The following is a 15,148-nucleotide window of genomic DNA, read 5'->3' as shown; positions in this document are numbered from 1 at the left end:
AAGAATAAAAAGTCAGATGTCTTCCACCTTTACTAATCTGACTGCAGAGAGGATGATAAACCTTTTAGTTTTCACTTCAACTGTTTTCAACAAGCCAACAGAGTTTGTCTGACTGGACAATTTGTTTTTATTGGATGAAAACATGTTTATTCATGGCCTCCATGAACTGAGGGGTTACATTATTTCACTGTTTTGAAAGCTTCATTAATATTCTCAACAGTCTTCTTCACTTTTATTGAGGTTTTCTTTCCTGTCAAATCCAGTTCCACAGTGTGAGGAGGAGTCAATGCAAAAGTCAGATGTCTTCCAGGTTGACCTGTACAGCCTCTGGATTCACATTCAGCAGCAACTATGTGCACTGGATCAGACAGGCTCCTGGAAAAGGACTGGAGTAGGTTTCCAGGATTAGCAGTGGCAGCAGCACTTACTACTCTGAGTCAGTGAAAGGCCGGTTTACCATCTCCAGAGACAACAGCAGACAGCAGCTGTATCTGCAGATGAACAGTCTGAAGACTGAAGACTCTGCTGTTTATTATTGTGCTCGAGGCTCACAGTGACTGGAGTTGGTTGAGCAGCTGTACAAAAACCTGCAGACCTCATCTTTACTGAGATGATAGGAATGAGAAAGAAATACATTTTTATTCTTTTTTTTTTTCAACAAAATCATGAAAACCAACACCCAACAACAATGACAATAAACATGTAATTAAATAGAAGTCTCATTTTGACTTCCTCACAAAATAGCCAATGGCAGCAGAATAATCTGCTGAAATCATTCTCCAGGTATGAATCAAAGACAAATACATATTTCCACCACGTTAATGTTTGTTGTTTGTTCTCTCAAGTCAGTCACCGTGTCAAATAATGTTGCAGTTCCTCTGATGAACACGGGAGGACAGTCTGTCAAGTTTCTCTCTCCTCTGTCACTAAAACAGACTATAAAGTTTAACTATAAAGTGTTTACCATCAGCAGTGAGTGCAGCTGCATCTGTCAGTGTCAGTTCATGTCAGCAGACAGGAAGTAGATCTCAAGATGAACAGCAGGAAGCCTGAAGGAGCTGCTGTTTATTCTCACAAAGTCAATCGAATTTAATTCTACATATATTGCGGATGGAGACAAAAACTTCGTTGAGAAAGTCTTTTTCATCTATTGAGAAAGTGTGTTATTGTAGTAATCAAGGAACAATTTTCACTTTGTGGACCTGGGGTCCGTTTCACAAAGCAGGTTCAACAAACTCTGAGTGTAACCCTGAACTCTGAGTTGATCTACTCTGAGATAGGAAACTCTGAGTTTTCGATTCCACAACAGCAGATTTGAGTTAGTTTGATTAACTCAGAGTAGGTTCACCTCGAGTTAAGCGCGTGCACCGCAACTTTAAAAAGACAGCATCAATGGAACCCCGATTTAAGGATTCACCATGGCAACGGGGAAACGGAAGGCTGCGTACTTCACGCCACTGGAAATTAGACATTTTAATGCGCTCATACAGCGAATATGAACACGTTTTTAGACGGAAGTCCAACACCGCTGCAGCTGCGAAGGAGAGGGAGACGGCGTGGGAGAACATTGCTGCTCGGGTCAATGCGTGAGTATAAATGTAGTCCTTTGAAATCACAATAATATTACAGGGCAAAACTGCTTGAATGGTTGCCTATTAATTTCTTTCATTTAGGTGCAATCCCGCGGGGGAGAAGCGCACTTGGCAGCAGCTTAAAATGAAATATAAAAACATGGTTGAAACAGGTAAGACCTCTGCATGATCTCATGGAGGTAGCTACCTCATTTTGATCATGTTTTACATTGTAAAGTAAATATTAAGTGGCTCCCTTTCATTGTAAAATTGGTTATATTGTGTTCATATAATGTTTTGTTTTTTGTTAACGAATGAAATAAAATTTAAAAATGAAAAAAGTGTTCTCATCTATATCATGTTATGTTAAATAATTAAGCCTATATTTAAACTAACACAGACTTTTACTCAGCCAACAGAAAGAAGGCAGATGCACGAAGAACGGGTGGTGGCGTAAAGACGATAACTGTCTGGAAAAGCAAGAACATCGTGGTCTGATAACTATCTCCCGACGAATGTTTAATTTTCTGCGCAGTATCGCTGCACCTTCATCCACGGGATCATGATCAAAAGACGTTAACATGCCATGTTAACGAAAAAAGTCACCACCTACTGTGCCTAATGGACTTCTCACTGACTGATATTTTTAATGATTTTTTTTTAATAACAGACGGCAGAACTATGCCAAAACTCGTCTGCCGACTGAATGAATGAATGAGGAAATGAATGCGGTGTGCGGTTGAAAGAGGGCGGAGACACAGAGAAACTCGAGGTTCCTTGAGTAAAACCTGGTCCCGACCAGGTTAGGTTCATAGAGTCAGTTACTGCGGTAACTGACTCGGAGTTTAACTTACCTCTGTCTGTGAAACAGGCTTGAGTTACCCCTCTTTCTCTGGTTTGACTTACCTTCCTATGTGAAACAGAAAACTCAGAGTTTCCCTCATTTCAGGGTTAACATACTCGGAGTTTTCAGTAAACCTGCTTTGTGAAACGGACCTCTGAAGCCAGATGAAGGAGAGGAAACAGAAAACATAATGTCACCTCATGATTTGACAAAGTCCAGATTTTGTCATAATTCAGTCGTGAGTTTGTTTAATATTGTTGTTTGTTGGATGAAACAAAATTCAGCTTTTGAAGAGAAGTCAAATTGCATCACATTTGTTTGTCTGGTGTCACAACTCAGCATTATTGTTTCCCAAGTCCAACAAACAAAAGGTCAAACTCTGTCCTCCCTGTGAGGACGAGTCAATGCAAAACCTAGTTGTCATCGACCTTTACTAATCTGACAGCAGAGAGGATGATAAACCTTTTAGTTTTCACTGTGACTTTTGTTTTCAACAAGCCAAAAGAGTTTATATGTCTGACTGGACAATTTGTTTTTATTGACTGAAAAACATGTTTATTCATGGCCTCCATGTACTGAGGGGTTACATGTTTTTACTGTTTTTAAAGCTTCATTAATAATCTCAACAGATTTCTTCACTTTTATTGAGGCTTTCTTTCCAGTCAAATCCAGTTCCACAGTGTGAGGAGGAGTCAATGCAAAAGTCAGATGTCTTCCACCTCTACTTATCTGACTGCAGAGAGGAGGACAGAGAACAGTGGACACACAGTTGAACATGATGGACTATAGGACAGGACTGCTGCTGTTAACTATCTGCTGGGCAGGTGAAGATCTACACTCATCTTCATCTAATAGAGCTTTTATTTGTGTCATCAGCTGATTTCACTTGATGTCTTTTCTCCTCTTGACAGGTGTTGATGGTCAGACTCTGACACAATCTGAACCAGTGGTTAAAAGGCCTGGAGAATCTCACAGATTGACCTGTACAGGCTCTGGATTCACATTCAGCAGCTACAATATGAACTGGATCAGACAGGCTCCTGGAAAAGGACTAGAGTGGGTTGCTCTTATCAGTAGCAGTGGTGGCACCACTTACTACTCTGAGTCAGTGAAAGGCCGGTTTACCATCTCCAGAGACAACAGCAGACAGCAGGTGTATCTGCAGATGAACAGTCTGAAGACTGAAGACTCTGCTGTTTATTATTGTGCTCGAGACTCACAGTGACTGGAGTTGGTTGAGCAGCTGTACAAAAACCTTCAGTCTTCGTCTTTACTGAGCTGATTGTAATGGGAAAGAAATAACTTATATTCTGGCTTTTGCTCTTTTCAATTCAATCATAAAAACTAATGATGAAAGTATCATCATGCAACAACAATGACAATCTAACATGTCATTAAGTTTCATGATGACCTCCTCACAAAATAGCCAATGACATCAAAACAATCTGCTGAAATCATTCTCCTGGTATGAGTCAAAGAAATACTACAAATACATATTTCCACGATGTTCATGTTTATATTATTTGGTCTCTAAAGTCAGTCACAATCGTCTAAAATAATGTCACAGTTCCTCTGATGAACACTAGATGGCAGTCAGTGTCAAGTTTCTCTCTGTCACCAGGAGACTCTCATATCTGGGGTCCGTTTCACAAAGCAGGTTCAACAAACTCTGAGTGTAACCCTGAACTCTGAGTTGATCAACTCTGAAATCGGAAACTCTGAGTTTTCGATTCCACAACAGCAGATTTGAGTTAGTTTGATTAACTCAGAGTAGGTTCACCTCGAGTTAAGCGCGTGCACCGCAACTTTAAAAAGACAGCATCAATGGAACCCCGATTTGAGGAGTCACCATGGCAACGGTGAAGCGGAAGGCTGCGTACTTCACGCCACTGGAAATTAGACGTTTTAATGCGCTCATACAGCGAATATGAACACGTTTTTAGACGGAAGTCCAACACCGCTGCAGCTGCGAAGGAGAGGGAGACGGCGTGGGAGAACATTGCTGCTCGGGTCAATGCGTGAGTATAAATGTAGTCCTTTGAAATCACAATAATATTACAGGGCAAAACTGCTTGAATGGTTGCCTATTCATTGATTTCATTTAGGTGCAATCCAGCAGCTTAAATTGAAATATAAAAACATGGTTCAAACAGGTAAGACCTCAGCATGATCTTATGGAGGTAGCTACCTCATTTTGATCATGTTTTACATTGTAAAGTAAATATTAAGTGGCTCCCTTTCATTGTAAAATTGGTTATATTGTGTTCATATCATGTTTTGTTTTTTGTTAACGAATGAAATAAAATTTAAAAATGAAAAAAAGTGTTCTCACCTATATCATGTTATGTTAAATAATTAAGCCTATATTTAAACTAACACAGACTTTAACTCAGCTAACAGAAAGAAGGCAGATGCACGAAGAACGGGTGGTGGCGTAAAAACGATAACTGTCTGGAAAAGCAAGAACATCGTGGTCTGATAACTATCTCCCGACGAATATTTAATTCTCTGCGCAGTATCGCTTCATCCACGGGATCATGATCAAAAGACGTTAACATGCCATGTTAACGAAAAAAGTCACCACCTACTGTGCCGAATGGACTTCCACTGACTGATATTTTTAATGATTTTTTTTAATAACAGACGGCAGAACTATGCCAAAACTCGTCTGCTGACTGAATGAATGAATGAGGAAATGAATGCGGTGTGCGGTTGAAAGAGGGCGGAGACACAGAGAAACTCGAGGTTCCTTGAGTAAAACCTGGTCCCGACCAGGTTAGGTTCATAGAGTCAGTTACTGCGGTAACTGACTCAGAGTTTAACTTACCTCTGTCTGTGAAACAGGCTTGAGTTACCCCTCTTTCTCTGGTTTGACTTACCTTCCGATGTGAAACAGAAAACTCAGAGTTTCCCTCATTTCAGGGTTAACATACTCGGAGTTTTCAGTAAACCTGCTTTGTGAAACGGACCTCTGCTCATCTCATTGATCTGAACTGACTGACACTCAAACTCTGGACTGGACTCCAGTTTTATACTCCCTATACACCCTTTGTGAACTCTCTTCACCACAACACCAACAGAACATTTGAAGTGTCTTCTTGTGCTTGTGATGAAAGCTGAATGAATAAGTGATGCTGCAATAAGACAAATTGTCACCTCCTGGGCTCTTGAAAGAAAAACTAAACTGAAAAAAATTCAATCACAGCAGCTCTGCAAGTGAGTGAATGAATATTGAATGTGATGTAGGAGGTGCTGACAGTAAATCAACTCTGTCAGGAAAACAGCTCACATCATATTTAAAGTGTGTTTTCATGATTTGAAAACATGCTAAACACACTGGAAACATGGCTGATAGAAAGCTACATTCTTGGTGGTTGATCTTTTGTTTCCATGGCTGCACATCATCATTGTTATTGCAATGCTGATTTTAATCAATATGTTTTCCATCATCCATGATTCATGTTAATATTCATGTTAAGAATACTAATGATGATCCTCATTATTATTTGCAATTCTACAAGAATTGGCATCATGTTTTAATATTGAATTGTTGTCAATACAACACATTTAGACATTAATAGTTTCTAAGAACAGTCAACAGACTCTTCTATTGGCTCCAGTTAGAGCAACTTTGATGCTTTATATGTTTGATTCTATGCAAACTCAGTGAGCTTCCTTGTTACTCAGTTATAAAACCTTCACATCAGGCTGTCAGTGGAGTTCACAGCACATCACTTTCAACATCAACCATGTTTTCTGTAGCTCTGCTGCTGCTGTTGGCAGCTGGATGTGAGTCTCTCTGGATCTGTCAAAGTCAACAGTTCTTCTTTTGCAGTTTAACTTGATCATTTGATCCAAAACATTGTCTTTTTTCAACAGGTGTGAAGTGTGAACAGGTGACACAGCCAGCCTCTGTGACTGTGCAGCCAGGTCAACGTCTGACCATCACCTGTCAGGGCTCTTATTCTGTTAGCAGCTACTTCACAGCTTGGATCAGACAGCATGCAGGGAAACCACTGGAGTGGATTGGAAGCAAATATACTGGAGACTCACAGTACAAAGATTCACTGAAGAACAAGTTCAGTATCAACTTGGACTCTTCCAGCAACACAGTGACTCTAAATGGACAGAATGTGCAGCCTGAAGACACTGCTGTGTATTACTGTGCCAGAGAGTCACAGTGAGAGACCATAATAGGAGAGTCATAAAAAAACTACTTTCTCTATTTACCACCACTGGGAACATCCAGCTGTCTCTGTGTCACTTGTTGATTTTAATGATGATCATTTCATGATGTTTGAGCAAAATTCCTCTCAACAGGGTCTGTTAAATAAATACTCATCTTAAAGCTGTTATTTGCCACAATCACTCTGTTTGAATGTACAGTCAACTCACGTCACTGTAAACAGTGAATACATCCTGTTCGTAAATAAAGGCACATTTTAAGGTGGATGAAGAAATTAGTAAACATTGAGAAATTGTTCTTCTTATTGTTAATATTAGTGACCATGTCCCTGTAATACTTTCATGGAATAGAAGCAGTCTTCATAAACTCAACAACAGAGGGCACTTTAACACATCTCTTCTCCAAGACCCTGAGCTGAACAGTCTCATTACAACAGATTGAAATAAATGAATCCTCCAAAGTCATCAGCAACTCTTCTGTGGGAAACAGGGAAACAGTTTTAAGAGGAATAATTTCAGCTTCTCTTCATAACAAAAGGAAGAAAGAGAACAAGAAGCTGAACTTGAACAAACAATCTAATAAATTGAAAACATGAATGCAGGTAACCCAACATGGAAACCCAGAACGAACTAAGAAAGAATATATTCCAAATAAATTCAGCTGTGAATAACTGAACTCAGGTCCTGATACATCGACTCCAGATGATCAGGAAACTCCATCACCTGAATGTCCCACCACTTCTCATCCACTGGGAACACAGCTTCCACAGCGACAGACCACAAACTGTTAAAGTGGGCAGCACAACATCCTCATCCTCCATCAGCAACACTGGAGCCCCACAAGGTTGTGTCCAGAGGTCCGTTTCACAAAGCAGGTTCAACAAACTCTGAGTGTAACCCTGAACTCTGAGTTGATCAACTCTGAGATAGGAAACTCTGAGTTTTCGATTCCACAACAGCAGATTTGAGTTAGTTTGATTAACTCAGAGTAGGTTCACCTCGAGTTAAGCGCGTGCACCGCAACTTTAAAAAGACAGCATCATGGAACCCCGATTTGAGGAGTCACCATGGCAACGGGGAAGTGGAAGGTTCACGCTGAAGTTCATCAGCCAGGTCCTGCTGAGCAGTGGTATGATGATGATGTAGGAAGGACTCCGCTGATACAAGCTTGAGTTGTAGAGACCTTTATTAACAAGCAGTATCAGATCAGATGCCGGCCATCCGAGAGAGCTTCAGGGTCAGATCAGAAGACTCTGCCCTTAACATACAGACAACACAATATATAGCATGACTGTTTATCTAACTCCACCCATACCTTTCCCTAGCTTAAAGACCAGATCATGCTCTGGGCATTGTCCCACTAAGGAATGTTCTCCTTTGTGACAATCTATGTGTAGGAGCCAAATTTGTCATTTTTTGTGTTTATGAGTGTTGTACACATTTGTGCCAGTAGGTGGCAGTATCCATTTAGGCCATTGTTTGAGTCTATATAGGTAGGTGGGTTAATCAGCGTGGTGTCGCACACTGGGGAACTCATACGGTTTTTGACCGTGCCATGGCGTGTAATGCCGCAGGTTAGAATCGTGGGTTGTGGTGAAAGTAAGCATTTTGAGTCGGCTGTATGTATCTTAATAAACCTGCAACACAAATCAGTAATGCTTGGACATTGGATGTGTCGTGCATTTACACCTGCATGCACTTACACTGGCACGCGTACAAGCCATTGAAACCATCAGTGTGCGCGGAAAGTGACAAAGGGCCACTTTATTAGTCAAAAACCGATTCCCATTTGACTCGTTGGAAAAGCAACAGTCGGCCTTGTGGTTCCTGTGGGCCTTCGCTGTGCCTGGAAATACTGGAGGAGGTGATCGTGGGAGGACGACTGAAAGGAGCTGCTGTTGCTGCTGGGTCTTGGCTTGAGGTGGAGGTTCGGCTACGGAGGGCCGCAGTCATTCGGACGAAGTTCGGCTACGGAGGGTCGCAGCGATCGGCAGCAGCTGGAGGAAAGGCCGCAGCAATCCGACGGAGACCGGAGACAGGCGAGGCAGCGGAGCATCGGATCAGCTGATCACCGCATGGCGCCCAGCTCACGAATGCCGAGGTATGAGTAGCGCTACACAATAATGGCCATTGGACCAGTGTGCACACAATTAGGGGGGCATAAATCCAATGCATTGGTGGCCGAAACGAATGTGTGATTGACTTTGCGTGAACCTTGTTTGTTGTTGCGAACTGTGGAGCGACTGAAAAAACAGGAAGTGTGGAAATTGCGTCTGCCGTAACCATGGAAACCGGAAGCGGACGAAAGGTCATAATGACTGAAAAGGCGCTTGCTGATAAACTTTCAAAGTTGCAAGCGGAACGAAAGGCTAAGCTGAACAAAGCCGCCAATATACGAAACTCAATGAAAGATCTCATCATAAAGAGTGATAAAATAATGGTTTGTGATGCTTTGAATGAACTAAGGGTGGTGTGCGATGATGCAAAATGTATCCACGAACAGCTGTTGGGTTTATTGCCAGGTGATGAACAAGAAAAACATGAAATATGGTTTAAAGCAAAATTTCTGTCTTTAAATGAGTGTTTTCATGGTGCAGAAATGTGGGTTTCAAACTTGGAAGGTAATATACAAGAAAATGTTGGTGCTACAAACAATGAGGGTAATGCAAATAAAAATGAGGTTGGTATAAATCAAAATGGTGATGTCACAAGCAATGTACGTGCAACTGGGCTGGTGGTGGATGACATTAGCCCAGATGACAGCATTTCTAATGTGGGAAGCAAACGCTCAAGTAAAGGAAGTAGAGCCAGTGGAGGATCAAGCACAGCTTTAGCACGCATAAAAGCTGAAGCAGATAAAGCCGCTCTTATTGCCCGTGCTTCAGCTCTGAAGGAAAGGCACGCATTGGAGGAGCAGGAGCAACAATTGAGGAGGAAACGAGAACAGCTTGACTTAGAAGTGGAAATAGCTGCAACAAATGCTAAGCTGGTAGTATTGCAATCCTCTGGTGTGGGAAGTGCTGGCTCAGGATCTAAAAATGCAATGGGCTCTTACCTGGAAAATAAAAAGGGGAAAAACGGGTCTGTGATTGTATTAAATCCTTTGGCAAATGAATATCAGCCTGGATTGTGGAAATCAATGCAACAACAGTGTTCAATAAATCCAAATAAACCACTGGATGTGCGATCAAAGGAACGTGGCTCAAGTTTTAAAACTGCTTCTGAACATCACTACAATATGCATGACCACCAGGAAAGCATGAGAAATCCACACCAACTTAAAGGTCAAATGACAACTTTTCAATTAAACAAGGAAACCAGTCAACCCCAAATCACTCATCAATTCACTCAACCTAACATAAATCAAATTGCATCTGAGGACATGCTTACCATCATGCACAGACAAAACGAAATAACAGCTGCCTTGGTGCAACAGCAAAATGCAAGATCTCTGCCGCCTAGAGACATTCCTATATTTGAAGGGAACCCTTTGCAGTACAGAGCATTCATAAAAGCATTTGAGCAAGGAGTGGAAGATAAAGCAGGAGCAGCAGATTGTCTTTTCTATCTGGAGCAATTTACCAGAGGACAGCCACAACAACTGGTACGTAGCTGCCAGCACTTGGCTCCTGATCGCGGCTATGTAGTGGCTAAGGACCTGTTGCAAGAGCATTTTGGAAATCAATATAAAATTGCTAGTGCTTACATGGAAAAGGTTCTAGCCTGGCAGTCCATAAAGGGTGAAGATGTTAAAGCACTCCAAGCGTATTCTTTGTTTTTGCGTGGCTGTTGTAATGTAATGGGGGAATTGGAGTATTTGCAAGAGTTGAATATGCCAGCAAATATGAGAGCCATTCTTGCAAAGCTGCCATATAAGTTGAGGGAGCAATGGAGATCCATCGCTCATGGAATCATGGAACACACACAGCAGAGAGCTCACTTTACTGACTTGGTTGCATTTGTGGAGCGTCATGTTAGAATTCTTTCTGATCCTCTGTTCGGTGACATCCAAGATCCTGTATCTGGTGCGGCTGGCACAAAGACTCTCACCCGGTTTAAGTCTTATCCTGGAAACAGGGTGAAAGGAAATATTGTTGCCACCACTGTAACATCTATGACCTCGTCAGAAAGGGGGGAGGAGCCACCAGCAGAGCCTGGAAAGCCAGTTAAAGTTGGATGTCTTTGCTGTTCGTACAGTCACACATTGGAGGAGTGTAAACAGTTTAATGGAAAAAGGCACAAGGAGAAAATTCAACTTCTGAGGGAAAAGGGAGTTTGCTTTGCATGCTTATGTGATGGTCACATGAGTCGTGAATGCGAGAGGCGCTTGACATGCAAAGTCTGTGGTCAGACTCATCCCACTGTGCTGCACATCAAAAGACAACCACCTGCTCCAGAGCAAAAGAAACAACCAGACTTACAACAGTTAAAGGGCCCACTCAGTAAACAACCAGCTTCTTTCCAAACATGTGGTCATACAGGGGCCGGTAAGGATGGCTGTGTTCTTCCAATTCTTCCTGTAAGTGTGAAGTCTGCAAAGGGATGTGACATTATACAAACGTATGCATTTCTGGACCCTGGTAGCTCGGCCACGTTCTGCTCCGAAGATCTAATGCAGAGGCTGAATATTACAGGCAGAAGAACCAGTGTTTTGTTGAGCACAATGGGCCAGGAGACTGTCGTTCCATCTTATTCCATCACTGGTTTGGAGGTGGCTGGATTAGATGGCAATGACTTTTATAGTCTCCCAGAGGTCTTGAGCCAAAGGAAAATGCCAGTCACCACTAATAACATAGTGACAACTGAAGAACTGGGTAAATGGTCTTACCTGTCAGACGTTCACATCCCACATATAAAGGCAAACGTTGATTTGTTGATAGGAACCAACGCTCCCAAATTGCTGGAACCATGGGAGGTCATCAACAGCCACGGGAATGGCCCGTACGCTATTAAAACTGTGTTGGGATGGGTAGTTAATGGTCCGCTGAGTGGAAGCAGTGGTACCTTGGAGGCAGAGTTTCCCTCTGCCACAGTGCATAGGATCTCTGTGAGGAAGTTGGAGGAAATGCTCACCAGTCAGTACATGCATGACTTCAATGAGAAGACTTATGATAAAGAGGAAATGTCAAGAGAAGACTTGAGGTTTTTGGAAATCGTTGGTCATTCTGCAAAGCTTCAGGATGGACATTACAGTCTAAAAATGCCTTTTAGGAAAGAGCATCCCACACTCCCAAACAATCTGTTTATGGCCAAGCAAAGGTTATTAGGACTCAAGAGGAGATTTCAGAGAGATGAGCGGTTCCATCAGGAATATACAAGCTTCTTCACTGATGTAATCTCCAGTGGCTATGCAGAGAAGGTACCTCAGCACCAGTTGGATGGTGCTGAAGGAAAGGTTTGGTATATCCCGCACCACGGAGTCTACCATCCAAGGAAGAACACTCTGCGTGTGGTGTTTGACTGTGCAGCATCATTTAAAGGAACATCATTAAATAGTCAGCTGCTGCAGGGGCCCAACCTTACCAGTAGTCTTCTGGGAGTGCTCACCAGGTTCAGGCAGGAGACTGTAGCAGTTATGGGAGACATACAGAAGATGTTTTACCAGGTCAAGGTAGCAGAGACGGACAAAGACTTTCTTCGTTTCCTGTGGTGGCCTGAGGGTGACATGAATCAAGAGGTGACAGAGTATAGGATGACTGTTCATTTGTTTGGAGCTGTTTCATCCCCGAGCTGTGCATGCTACGCACTCAGGAAAACAGCTGAGGATGGAAAGGCCTGCTTCCCTGCTGATGTCATCAACACAGTGAAGCAAAGCTTTTATGTGGACGATTGTTTAAAGAGTACATCATCTGAAGAGGAAGCTGTTCTGTTGATTAAAGATCTCACAGCTCTTTGCCTACGGGGAGGATTTTACTTGACAAGGTGGGTCAGTAATAGCCGCATGGTGCTGCAGGCTGTCGCAGAGGAGCATCGAGCCAAAGACTTAAAGGAACTGGATCTAGACAGAGACAGTCTTCCCTTGGAAAGAGCCCTTGGTTTGCAGTGGTGCATCGAGAGTGACGCCTTCCAATTTAAGATGTTGGTGAAAGAAAAACCTTACACTCGACGTGGCATGCTTTCTCTGCTCAGTTCAGTGTATGATCCTTTGGGGTTTATTGCACCAATCACTCTACCAGGCAAAGTGTTGCTGCAGGAGCTATGCAGGAGAAACTTTGGGTGGGACGACAACTTACCAAGTGACATACAGCAACGCTGGACAAAGTGGCTGGAGGAGCTTGTCAAGCTTGCAGAGTTTAAGATTGAGAGGTGCATTAAGCCAAAGGATTTTGGACCACTTGTACATGCTCGTGTGCATCACTTCTCCGACGCAAGTGAATGTGGATATGGTGTCGTCAGTTATGTGAGAATGGAGAACTGTCAGCATAATGTTCACGTTGCCTTCCTGCTTGGAAAAGCAAGAGTGACACCATTAAAACAGGTCACCATCCCACGTCTGGAGCTCACAGCGGCGGTTCTTGCTGTTCGAGTGGACAGGATGTTGAGAGCAGAGCTGCAGCTACGGTTGGAAGATTCAGTCTTCTGGACAGACAGCACCTCCGTCCTGAAGTATATAAAAAATGAAGATAAGCGATTTCATACCTTCGTGGGAAACAGAGTTTCAACCATCAGGGATGCCACCAATGTGTCACAGTGGAGATATGTAAGTTCTAAGATGAACCCAGCTGATGATGCATCCAGAGGTATGAAGGTGGACGCTCTGCTGACTGGCAACAGTTGGGTGAAAGGGCCCAACTTCCTATGGAAGACAGAGGAGCACTGGCCAGAGTGTGTTGTGGAGACGGCCGTTTCATTGGATGACCCAGAAGTAAAAGGAGATTTCATTGTGAGTGCAGTGATTGTGAAAGACTCACCCAGTGCTACTGACCAACTGCTTATTTATTTTTCAAGCTGGCATAAGTTGAAGGTCTCAGTTGCATGGTTTCTCAAGGTGAAGAGAGCTCTGTTGAAATTACGCCAAGTGAAAAAGGAGCTGGCGTCTGACCCAAACAATCAATCCACACACGTACAGTTGGAAATGAAGAGGGTCAGAAAGACACTTGGGGGGCAGAGTGTTTCTTCAGATGACCTATTGGAGGCAGAGGTTTCCATCATTAAGTATGCTCAACAACAACAGTTTAAGGAGGAAATTGACACACTCTTGTCTGGAAAGTCATCAGTCAGAAAGAGAAGTTCTGTGTACAAACTGGATCCACGCCTGGAAGATGGCCTGCTGAGAGTTGGAGGGCGGCTGAGTAAAGCAGCGCTGCCAGAGGAGAGTAAGCATCCACTCATCCTTTCTAAAGATCAACATGTTGCAACTCTCATCTTAAGGCACATCCACCATCAGCTGGGCCACAGTGGAAGAAACCACACATTGTCCACGCTGAGGAAAAAATATTGGATCACAGGGGCTAATTCTGCAATAAGGAAAGTGATATCTGACTGTTGTACTTGCAAACGCTTCACTGTACGACCCGGTGAACAAAAGATGGCGGATTTGCCACTGGAGAGGACTCTGCCTGATCTCCCTCCATTTACAAGTGTGGGAGTCGATTACTTTGGACCAATTGAGGTGAAAAGAGGGAGAAGCATGTGTAAACGCTATGGAGTGATTTTTACCTGTTTGTCGAGCAGAGCAGTTCACCTGGAGATGGCGACTTCATTAGACACTGATGCATGCATTAATGCTTTGAGGCGATTTATGAGCAGAAGAGGCCAAGTTACTCATATGTTGTCTGACAATGGTACTAATTTTGTTGGATCCGAGAAAGAATTGCGTGAGGCTCTTGCAAAGTTGAATCACAGCAAGATACAGGGAGCACTGCTTCAACATGGAATCAGGTGGAGTTTCAATACACCTGCAGCATCCCATTATGGTGGCATTTGGGAGCGCGTCATCCGGATGATCAGAAAAGTGCTCAATTCTGTTCTGCGTTTACAAACACTGGATGATGATGGACTGCATACAGTTCTTTGTGAAGTTGAGGCCATACTAAATGATCGGCCCATCACCCAGTTATCAGAGGATCCGAACGACTTTGAACCTCTTACACCCAATCATATTCTCCTCCTAAAAGGCAAACCTGCTGTACCACCTGGACTGTTTGTGAAGCAAGATCTGTATGTCAAGCGACGATGGAGACAGGTCCAATACCTCTCAGATTTGTTCTGGAAGCGATGGGCGCAAGAGTATCTTCTGCTGCTTCAGGAGAGGCAGAAATGGAACCAGGGGAAAAGAAGTCTTGTTGCTGGGGACGTCGTTTTAGTGGTGGACTCGACGGCTCCTCGAGGCTCTTGGCTGCTCGGTAAAGTGCTGGAAACCTTTCCTGATAAGAATGGATTAGTGCGATCTGTCCGTCTCAAGACAAAATCTAGTATTATGGAAAGGCCTGTAACTAAACTTTGCCTGTTGATAGCAGCCTGTGATGATTAATTGGTTTATGCACTAACAGGATATGGTGTGTGTACATTTACCATTCAAAAGGAACATTTGGCTCCTTTTGTTTGT

General features: G+C 43.0%; 2 gene segments (V, D, J or C); both read left to right on the top strand.

The window, feature by feature from the left end:
- Positions 1–15,148, top strand: part of LOC121620879 — a 231,598-nt gene that overhangs the window by 84,071 nt on the left and 132,379 nt on the right.
- LOC121620903 lies at positions 6,152–6,599 on the top strand. The segment is given in 2 exon segments: positions 6,152–6,204; positions 6,295–6,599. Coding segments are annotated over 2 exon segments (345 nt in total).

The sequence above is a fragment of the Chelmon rostratus genome, chromosome 17 (assembly GCF_017976325.1).
Source record: "Chelmon rostratus isolate fCheRos1 chromosome 17, fCheRos1.pri, whole genome shotgun sequence".
NCBI classification, from domain to species: domain Eukaryota; kingdom Metazoa; phylum Chordata; class Actinopteri; order Chaetodontiformes; family Chaetodontidae; genus Chelmon; species Chelmon rostratus.
The sequence above is the reverse complement of the archived record's forward strand: the minus strand, read 5'-3'. Positions and strand labels throughout refer to the sequence as shown.